The 11,324-nt window shown below is 33.9% G+C and overlaps 2 protein-coding genes across 2 annotated transcripts; one reads left to right on the top strand and one right to left on the bottom strand.

Moving 5' to 3' along the window:
* Positions 1-771: 771 nt before the first annotated feature.
* Positions 772-3,704, top strand: LOC111378691 (trafficking protein particle complex subunit 2-like protein). Its single transcript, XM_023001920.1, has 5 exons — positions 772-870; positions 1,281-1,377; positions 2,509-2,587; positions 2,770-2,851; positions 3,335-3,704. Exons 1-5 carry the CDS (start codon positions 838-840, stop codon positions 3,473-3,475), a joined length of 432 nt encoding a protein of 143 aa, XP_022857688.1. The 5' UTR covers positions 772-837; the 3' UTR covers positions 3,476-3,704.
* Positions 3,705-4,038: 334 nt separating this feature from the next.
* LOC111378690 (probable 26S proteasome non-ATPase regulatory subunit 3) lies at positions 4,039-8,573 on the bottom strand. The gene is made up of 10 exons (XM_023001919.1): positions 8,422-8,573; positions 8,262-8,342; positions 8,024-8,117; positions 7,706-7,896; positions 7,069-7,206; positions 6,843-6,979; positions 6,589-6,643; positions 6,400-6,510; positions 5,015-5,254; positions 4,039-4,748 (listed from the first exon to the last, which is right to left on the bottom strand). Exons 3-10 carry the CDS (start codon positions 8,103-8,105, stop codon positions 4,236-4,238), a joined length of 1,467 nt encoding a protein of 488 aa, XP_022857687.1. The 5' UTR covers positions 8,106-8,117; positions 8,262-8,342; positions 8,422-8,573; the 3' UTR covers positions 4,039-4,235.
* Between the last annotated feature and the right edge of the window lie 2,751 nt (positions 8,574-11,324).

Genomic DNA, 11,324 nt, shown 5'->3' with positions numbered 1-11,324 from the left:
TTTCCAATGGAAACTTAAAAAAATAATAAAAATTAAAATAAATTCCATTCATTTATAATCCTCCACTAGTTAGATTAGTGGATTGGGAATTATCACAAAATGCATAGGTCATTAGGAGTTCCAATAAGTAGATAAATATAGTATACTACATTGCTTATTTTCTCTATGAGGGAAAAAGCGAATTGAAAAACGCATTTGTATGCAAAGTTGAAATTATTGTTAGCCATGGAAAATTACTCATGATGAAGACAAGATAGAATTTCAAAACTAATGAAAATTAAGATTTGAATCTTTATTCTATTCATCTGATTGTGAAATTCAAAATCTAAAAATAGAGAGGGGTTTTCGTATTCACATGATAGACAAACAAATGTCACTCTTGTAGATATTCTCCAATAACTAAAAATTTCAATATAAAAATTTTTAAGAAATTTCAAACCTTTTTCACAAAAATCAAAAGATAATTGTCATTGAAATCGAACGATCCAACATATAAGCTAAACATTTCCTCATTTTATAAATATTTTTTTTTAACATGGGGTTGAGGGGGCCCACGCCCAATAAAAAAATCGCAGGCCCCCTCTTATGAGGGGGGCTGTCAAGTTCAATTTACATCACATTTGCCTCAATCCAATCATTCCATAAGGAGACACAACTGCAATAAAAAGGTTGGTGATTAACTTGCTTTATTTTAAAGATTGAGGTCTAACATGCTACCAGCACAATCATACGGGACCAATAGTGCAAATTTCCCTATTTTAAACCCAACTGTAGCCTCAGTGCTCAACCATAGTTAATCAATCCCACCCCCGTCGTCGTCTCCGTTTGCACGAGAAGATGATCGTCTGCATCGCAGTCGTTGGCCACCAGGTGCTCCGCCCTCCATTTCTGTGTATCAATAATCACTCTTAATTTTTAGTAATTGCATTTAGATGTGTATATAAGAATTTGAATGATTTTTATTGAATTTCTCGGGGTGGTAGAACAATCCTTTTAACATACAGAGCTTTTGTAATAATTATCATAATTTTATTTAGATCTGTATAAAAGAGGTTGAATATTTTTTATTGAATATCTCTTGGTGGCACAACAATCCTTCGTATATAACAAAGCTCTAATAATTTCGTTTAGATGTGTATATAAGAATTTGAACATTTTTTTGGGAATTTCTTGTGGTTGCAGAAGAATCCTCCTTTGTACACCAGATTATTGTAATAATTAATTTAGATATGTGCATAAGAATCTGAATAATAGATAATTGAATTTTATTGTGGTGGCAGAACAATCCTTTGTACCTACAGAGCTTTACGGAGTCGGATGATGCGCTTAAGCTTCATCACATTGTCCACTGCTCTCTTGACGTGGTTGACGAGAGAGGTAATAGTTTAGATCTCTTGATTTTGTGGCTTTTCTTTGGAATTATGTGTATGAATTTCATTTACGGCAAAAAATGATGGAGAGTTTATTTAGTTCTAAGAAAAATGGAGAGTTTTTTTTTAGTACTAAGATCTGTAATATATACATTGTGTTGGCACCCTAAGATTGATTACGATCCAAGATCACATAATTGAATCTAATTAAGTCATCACTATAAAGCTTGATTCATGCTTATAACTACTTGAAAAAGCTCTACTCAGAAGCCATTATATGAGTGAGTTCTATTTAGCCCATGTTTGACAACCATTAAAACAAAACTCTTTTTAACTCATTTTCAACCACACATTCTCACAATAAAATATTTTGCACGTAAACTCAAAACTTTTTCATAATTTTTAACCACACATTTTTCAAAAAAATCACTATTCCAAAATTTATTTTTCCCAAAAAACTCATTTTAATGGTTGTCAAATAGGGGCTTCCTGTGTTAGCAACAACTAGCATGAGAGCAAACACCTTTATGGTGGATGACTCTGGTTGCGAACAGGGCGAAAGGAAGCTACATCTGGTATAGGATCAGTTCCATTAAATCACCTAGCTGGGAATATTGACGCTGTAAATATAGGTTCCATAGTGAAGGACGGAATGTAATGACTTTAATTGAGTCCCACATTGCTAAGATAAGACTCAGTTAATGGTTTTATGTTTATTGGAAAACCATCTGCTTACAAACCTGTTTTATGAGAGAGTTCTACTCAGTATGCTTTTAACACATTATTCATATTCCAATTGAAATGAGGACTGTACTTATTGGTAGTCAATGAGAACAATTAATGAATGGGAATGTGGTTTCCAAACCTAGAGTAGAATACAAATGTCCATCAATTATCAAATAAGTGAAAGTGATTTAAATGAGTCCAGCTGTGGTAATTTGGTAGAATATACGATATCTAATCAGGATAAATGGCTCCAACTGTTTTAAATCAGAGCTCAAATGGTGATTGGAATGTGTTAAATGCTCTAATTTATCAACGGTCGATTTGTAAAACTTGCTTAATATATTTTTCTGGAAATCAACTGTTACCTTTTCTTTTCTCCTTCTTTATTTTACTCTGCATGTTATTTATTCAGTGAACAATCCAAAAAAGTCTGCCCCGACACTCAGTGAAACATTTCTTGGTTTGCTCTATCCAACAGAAAACTACAAAGTGTAAGTATACTCCTATGCTTAATTCCCTATGAAGTTTACAGATGAAAATTGGATTAGAGAGGACAGAAGTATAGGACGAAACTCATACGTTATCATTATTGAGGGTGAAAATATTGTGAGGGTGTTAATTTCATCTTTCTACTTGCAAATGCCCTCGGCTCTCATTGTCTGCTTGTTTTCAGGTATGGTTATTTGACTAACACCAAGGTGAAGTTCATAATGGTGACAACAGATCTGGACGTCCGAGATGCAGATGTGAGAAATGTAAGCATTTCAAAGCAGTGATGAATTTACTTCTCTTTTCGACATTATCACTTTCTAATTTAACCCATATTAGCAGATAGTGGGTATATTGAGGTTCTAATATACCACATGAAGAGTCCTCTGAAAATTCCTGGGCTTAATTTCTGCTTCGATCCCTTTCTTTCATTTGATTTTGTAACAGTGCTACAAAATATACGGAAAAGCAGATGCATTAATCACAGGCACTCACTTAAGTGTTTTTCTTGCTTTCACTGAAATCTAGTAGGTCTGAAATTTTTTAAACAGTGCCCTCATTGCTTGGGCAATATTGCATTACTTTCAAAGTTTTGTAGTGAAATCTGATCCCAAGGACATAAATGTTAGTTATGAAGTACATAATGTTTTGTATAATAGTTTGAGTTGCTATTTTATGCATGTCATGGATAAACTCCAGTTTTTATAATTTGGCAGCTAACTTTCCTCCTATTTTCTTGGTTATTATAGTTTTTCAGGCGGTTCCATGCTGCTTACGTCGATGCAGTTTCAAATCCATTTCATGTTCCAGGCAAGAAAATAACTTCCCGAACTTTTGCTGAAAGAGTCAGCACAATTGTCAAGTCCTTCGGATTGAATTCAGCTGGCTGAATACTGAAACATTGTTGCTTATACACTGTTTGAAGATTTTCATTTTGCTTCCTTCCCTTGTAACCTGTGTACCTATAGTAGTAACTGGATTTTAGAGCTACTGTAGCTCATCTGTTGAATCTCATTGAATGGACATCTGACTTCACGCGATGAAAAGAGTTCGTAGAATTTACCATGTTTTGAAATGAAAAATGATATCATATCCCTGGTAAAGACCATTCAATTTCTTGTGTATTGAACTAATTTTTGCATAAAAATCGATCCTTACTCGTCTCCTGGGGTTGGGGGTATTCTGTGGAGTGTTAAACTTGGAAAAATACTTCTTGCCCAGGCTCAAAGCCAGGGCTAAATACAAGGGTGGCCAAGTGGCGCTGCCCTATTGGAAGGGGGGCTGAAATTCATAGGGCGGCGCCACTTGGCCCCCCTTGTATTTAGCCCTGGCTCTGAGCCTGGGCGTGCAGAACAACTGTTAAACTTGTTAACTTTTTATACATGCAGCTGAGCAGCCTCATCAAGTAACTACTCGTGGGATCACTCAAAGACAGCAAGAATAATTCAACTGAAACTCAGCAAGTTCAGAAAGTAGACTTTTTTAGAGGAAAACAAATCAAGAGGGCATGATTCCACAATTAATACAAAATGGTTAAACAAATAATTGGACTTAAATGAACAATGGAACACAAAGTCGCAGTCTCAGAAAATTTAAACATCCTTGCAAGGAAATTTGATAGTAAGGTGCGCAATCAAGTGCCAATAATCATCAAAAGTCGTCGTCGTCATCCTCAGCTATATGCTTGGCAAGCTCTTGCTCTTGCTGTTGTCTCTCTCTTCTCTTCTCAGCACTTTCCTTTTCTTTGTCGGAATTAGGTGGAAATCGAAGGGCACGCACTGCATCGTTATGCATATTCAGGCAGAAAGCAATCCTCGAGTTGAAAGCAACCTGAGGCTCATTCGTAGAGTAGATATCCCCCGTCTCCTTTGACACCATCCATCCATTAGCATGATCTAATGTGGCGTCAATTGCACCATCTCGAATTGCTTTGGCTACAATACTCTCAGCATCAGCTATGGGGTTTGGAGAATCCAATCTCAGCTTTTTTGCCACATCAGCTAGAGAGATCCGGGAGTATGAGATACTGATGTTGCGGAGCCCAGTCCTAATGACATTATGACGCAGCCTAACAATTAAATTGTCAGTCCGGTCTGAGCTGAATGTATTGGAGAACTTATCGGCAACTTTTTTGAACAATTCCAAGTCTCCAACTCGAACAGCCTGAAAACCCACATGAACAAAACAATTGCATAAGCATAGAATATAACAAATTGCTTTCATTAAGAAAATATTATCCAGTAGCAAAGTCAATATACATGATCTTTTCTAGGATAAGATGGTAGAAGCATTCATCATAGAGGCAAGTTTTTGAAGAAAGGCAAAAATATGCCCAAGGTTTGCATCAAACACAAGAAAGTAAGTGTTATTATTAAATCTAGAATTCCTGAGATGGTAAGGAAACTTTTTCAGTTTTAAGACATACATACATTTGTAAGTTCGAAGTATGGCCTCAAAGCTTTTTCCATTCCTTTCTGCATAAAAATAGTTCTTTCAGGAATCTCTCCAAGCAATAATCTGACAATTACAGCCCATTTGTTGCATATGACTCTGAATCCAAGAGCAGCATCAGGTGCTTTCCTGGCGGCTTGGAGGAGGGACTCTTTAGCATCAGTATATTCCAACTGAATTGTCCTAATTTTTCCAAGGTAAAAGAGGTACCGGCAAAACTGGAAAGAGTACAAGCCATGGCGAGAACAATCCGACAGCAATAAAAAATAAAACGTCTCAGTATGCAAATTATTGGTCTAGCCTCACCAGAGAAACAAGAATGATGCAGATGAAAATAATAAAATTACAACACAAAACTTGAACAATAAAACACAAAAGATCATTTTTGTGCTGATAGTAGCAAGAGCAGCAGTAAAAAGAGAGGTAATTCTATTACTAAGTCAACGATTGGAAATCTAAACAACTTCATGGAATGGAAGTACAGTTGTTGTTCATGTAAATAGTTATGCAACTGCATCAACAACCACCTTGTGTATTTCATGTAGATTATTGCATATACTATGCTCAGTATGGGTGGTAACATTTTACAAATTTGGCACCAGCGGTAGATATATTTTAAAAGTTCACTTGAAACTGATGTTTTATCCCGCCACTATCTCTATGACTGGCTAAGACAATTTTCCTTTTGATATTTCATGTAGATTATTGCATCCACTAACATTTTACAAGTTCGGCACCAGCTGTAGATACATGCTAAGCCCTTGTTTGACAACCATTATTTTCAAATTCTTTTATCTACACTCATTTTTAACCACACATTTACACAATAAATATTCTGCACGTAAACTCAAAATTTTCCCTAATTTTTAACCACATTTTCCTAAAAATCACTATTCAAAACTCCTTTTTCCCAAAATAATGGTTGTCAAATATGGGCTAAAAGTTCACATGAAACTGATGCTTGACCCTGCCATTATATGACTGGGTAAGATATATAGTTCTGGTTCTTACATAGAAGACGACAATTTTCCTTTTTGTACATAAACACAATATTAATATTTTTGTCACCTGTTTTCTCTTTGTTTTAACATTACAAACACCATCTAATGTTCACGTTTAACTGACGACTCAATTAGAAGGTCAAACCAAAATACCAAATGAACTTGGAATAGAAGAAGACATCCCAATCCCCAAAAAAGGGAGTCGCAAAAATAATAGGAAATTAATAGCGTGGAATCATATGCGTGCATTCTCCCCAACCCCATAGCCAACTCTCAAACAAAAAGAAGGGGTAAAAAGCCAAAAAAGAATGAATTAATGTGCATAAAATTAACCAAGTATTTTACTGATTACTGAGAATTACCTGCTGATTAGAGTGAGCTTCAAACCGCGGAGCCTTTGATCTGAGCTTTTCAGCTTGATCGTATAAGTTGTAACACAGGTAATTCCTCAGTAACAGATTGAGAAGTGTTTCCTGTAGTTGACCATTTTCAAGCATGAGAATATGTCCACCATAAATACAAACGAATTGCATGTGTGATCAGCGACAAACCTGTCCCAACTCATCGTGGCGCAATGTTGCTGTCCGGTGTAATGCCAGCAGATTACTGTTCATAAATGAGTCTCCATTAGATGTAAAGACCATAAAAGAGAAAACCAATAATATATTGCTAAACATGGGGAAAACAACATTCAACTTCACTTGCACCGTCTGCTCATGTTTGTTTAGAACATTATATTAGCATGCTTTGTTCTCACGCTTAGTTGTCAAAGAAAGAGCCAACAGAATACATGTATATAACATACCCCCGAATTTCAGCAAGATCACCAGTAAGTTCATAGCTTAGAGAGTAGTAAAAGTAGATCCTGGATGCTAGAACATCAACAGTTCGCCTATTCAGGTTCTTTAGACGAGCAATGCTTGCCGAAGAACAGGCCTTGGCCTGAAGGAAACAATGAAAACAGAAAGATAATTTGTAGCAATTCAAATATCATTAGAAAGTTCATGCCAGTACTAATCATATTTCTATACCTCGCTGTATCTCTTCTGATCAATCAGAAATATTAGAACAAGCAAACAGCAATAGACTTCAAGTTCTGGTAAAGGGTGTTTTGCAGGAGCTTGAGTTGCAGATGTTGCGGTATCCAGTTCCATATCCTGCTCATCCTCCTGCAAGAAACACTAAATCTGGTAAAACAGGGCAATCATATCTCCTTACCATATCATTCTCACACATCAACCATTGCTCCATGTTATTATCTCGTGATAAAAAAACAGAAATTTCTCCATGAAATGCAATCCTAGATTTACTTACCCTACTATTTTTCCAGCACCATATTAACGATATAATCCACATGAGCACACACGACAACAAACTATACGAGTTAGCAAGTGTACGTGCCGGTATTATCATTTCCAATTAAAGCCTAAAATAGTACAGTAACACACCATATAAATTTATAAATGTGATGGAATGCGCAATACAATATAGTGACCATTATCTCCTCTACAATGTAACAAAGCGATAAAATAGATCATACGGTGAATTCATATATGATGAATAACTTATTAATGAACACAGATTAGGCTACCATTTATGAACAATCAATTCATAGACTACATTTCCACTGATAATAAACTGATCCTAGCGAAAAAATAACCTTCTTACCTTGGGAAGGTGAGAATACAAGCGAGACTGTAACTCAGATCCAGGGACAAGAACATGATTGAGAAATGCAGAAAGGACAGATGCCTTTAGCTTTCTCCTCAACTGGATCGTCCACCGAATTGCCCTCACAATCCTCCGCACCTCGCGGGCATATGCTCCCACCTCAATCAATGCCGCTATCTCCTTCAAATCTTAATTTAAAAAAAAAAAAAAAAAAAAAAAAAAAAAGTGCCTCCCATAAATAAACACAGCATACAAATAAAAATAAAAATAAAAATAACAATATGCATATTCATACAGGTATGTGAGTATACTTACTCTGAAAAGTTGAGGGAGCAGTGGTGGAGAGTGAGTTAGAGAGTGCTGGTTGTTGCTCTTTCATCTCAATATCTTGAGTCATCTTTGCAAAAATCTGAGAAATTAACGTAAAAATAACCGAAATAAAAATTATTGATATAAAAACCGGGAAGACCATTTTCTTCAAAAATATAAATAGCATAATAGAAGCAAAAGAGTAAGATTTGTTAAAAGGCGACTGGATATATGAAAATTTTACCTGGAATTGATATGAAAAGGCGACTGAGATAAGATTTGTTCTGGAACAATGAGAAAGCTAGGTTTCGATTAATTTCTTCGGCTGCAAGTCAGATTTGGGAATAATATTTAAAACATAAAAAAAGAGAGAGAAATTCCGAAAAGGAGAAGATGGATTGAACCTGAGATTCGATGATTTTGAAATTAGAAAAACCCTAAAATTTTTGGGCTCTCCGATTTGCTTTTGGAATTTTTGGAGTCCTTTTCTCCAACGAAGTACGAAAATGGGGGAGTATTTAAATATTTTTCGACTGATCCAATTCAAGAGATGAAAAAGAAGAAAGACTTGAGGCTCTCTCGTCATTTTACCTTCCATAATAATTCTGTCGACGTCCCTCAAAATTTAATTTTTCCTCAAATTCATTTCATATCATACAATATTTCAATAAAATAATTTTACATATAAATTTAAAGTAAAAAATTCTACCTTTTGACCACGCGTCCTTAAAAATATAATAATAATAAGTATTACAAAATTTATTTCTCCCAATGGGATCAAACAGAGACGCTCTTTATTAAAATAAAGATTACATAGATTTAAAATGGAGTTTTTAGCCTCATTTTGTTATCATATTAAGCCGTTTTATCTAAATTTAAATTGATAGAAGATAAATTTCTAACATTGATACGATCAAGCGTGAACAAACGGAGAACTCAAATTCAATATTCATTGTTCATGTAGAGAGAGTATCGACTATTGAAAATTAACTACTAATAATGTTCATTTCTTGTCGAAAATATTGACTTGTTTGTGTTTCATTTAAAAAAAGAACAAAAAAATAACTTTTTAAAGTCAGAATTTAATTTTAATCACACATTTCGTAGGATTCACAGATACTTTCCCAGAGAACTGGACAAAACCTTTGAACTGTTGATATTGGTATGACGAACTTTCAATATTTCAGATTTATTGAATGCACATTATATTCATTCATTCAAAAATAACTAAAGCACAGATTTTAGCACTTTTTAAAAATAGCCTTCATCGCTATTCCGATTTTCATTTTCTATTGACGAAGCTTTGTCATGTAGATAAATTTCAAAATCCGATTCCATATGTTCTAACACGCCTCTACTAAGACAAGACTTCAATTGTTATTGTATTTTGACAAATACTTCCCTAAAAACACAAAATAATATAGATCACTTCGTGATCCCTTTGGGCTTCACCTTGGAAATGAGAATTACAAGCTTCTAAAAGTAGAAGATAGTGGTCTAAGACATTTTCCATTAGTGAATTTCCTTAGAAAGGGAGAGGCGAATTTGTTAAATAACTCAGTCTATTATATCTAAAAATGTTTGGTTGTTGCATAGTTTGAGACAATAACAAACTCGAGCATTTCGATTTCAAATAAAGATCAAATTAGAACGTCTATTGCAAAAATGATTATGTTGATGAATTTTTATATAACCGTTTCTTGTAATAACTCATCAAATGACATACAACACACTAAAAATCTTGTCATTCGTTATAAAACTCACATGCACTTATATTCGATCGACAACCTAAAGGATAAAACTTATTCTTCTTTGACATTTAACTAATCGGAGATGTAAGTAAAAATAAATTTCATTACCTCGAAAATTGTTTAGCTTCCCAAACGTATATTGATCCATAAGCTTGCAAGATAAAGGACATTACAAGTTGGTTGGAATATGCGATTGCAGCGTGAAGTAAATTAGTGTTCTTTAGTGATCGAAGTTTCAATTGTGAATCAAGGAAGACGACTTCTTAAATAAGCTAATCTATGTATACACCTTGAACTACATACACATTTCACGATAGTACGTGAAATCTCGATTATAATCGCAGCATATTAATATGGACATTGCTGCAAAAGGATTTTTATTTATGCCATTTTAGACATTTTTCCTTATTATGACTAGTCAACTTTTTCATATTCATCGACGAAAGAGAACCTTCAACCTTCCCCTATAGTATGGTATCTGCGTGTACCGTTTGGGCCATATTAGGCAAAGTGAAGCTATTTGGTGGAAGACCAAAGCCGTCACTCTGCCCAAAATTTTAATATTTTCTCTCCAAAATTAGAAGGCCCCATGAATCAAAATAGGCCCATATTGACAAATTGGGATTGGATGGAACACCGCCAATATGTGATTTTTTACTTCTTACAAGATAATTAATTTGTAAAATAAAGAGAAATTTACATATACTTTATATCGAAAATGATCTCCTAAACATCGGTATTTATCTTATGTTAAACACCGATGACATAGCACACCATTTAATTGGTGAATCAAATATCATTACTCTACTTTTTATGTCGTATTTTATAATGGCTACAATAAAGCACGCACTGCCAATAAAAAATAGAAAAATTTGCAAACATACCACTGTAAATAATATAACGGACAAACACATCATTAATCGAAATAACAAATCACATCATGTAAATTATCTAATGTTACGTCTTGTATACTATTTTCTAATTATTTAATTTCTCATTACATATTTTTTCCTTTGAAAGATGATAATTTCTGTGTGAGATTTTTTCTTAACTTTCAAATAAAGAAAGTTAAATTGTTAGATGAAGATTAATTACTAATTAAACTTTTGGGAAATAAACACAAGAGTTAAAAGTTTGGTATGTAAAGTGTTTCGTATTATAATACAAATCGTCTTATTTTGTTACTTTATCATGTCATATTTGTCAATTCTTTATGTCTTGTTTGGGATTGATTTTCGGGTTCAATATAAGATTCTCAAATAATCAGAAGTTGTTTTAGAAAAATATGTAACATCTAAAGTCGTATTTTTAGAACCAACAAAAGTGTAACTTTTGAAATTTTGCTTTTAACTCTCCAATTATAAATTCAAATTTTACTCCAATTAATTAAATTTATTAATTTTCTATCCTAGGTTTATAAATAATCCAAAAAATAAAATAGAGAAACCAAATTCCTACAAGTCCAATGTATTAAAGGTAACATATGATATTATTACATGTTCTTATAATAACTAAAGGTAAATTTTATAATATTATTAACGAATGCAACTATACAA

Source organism: Olea europaea, unplaced genomic scaffold (genome assembly GCF_002742605.1).
Source record: "Olea europaea var. sylvestris unplaced genomic scaffold, O_europaea_v1 scaffold1853, whole genome shotgun sequence".
In the NCBI taxonomy this organism is placed as follows: domain Eukaryota; kingdom Viridiplantae; phylum Streptophyta; class Magnoliopsida; order Lamiales; family Oleaceae; genus Olea; species Olea europaea.
This window is presented reverse-complemented; position numbering and strand designations above follow the sequence as displayed.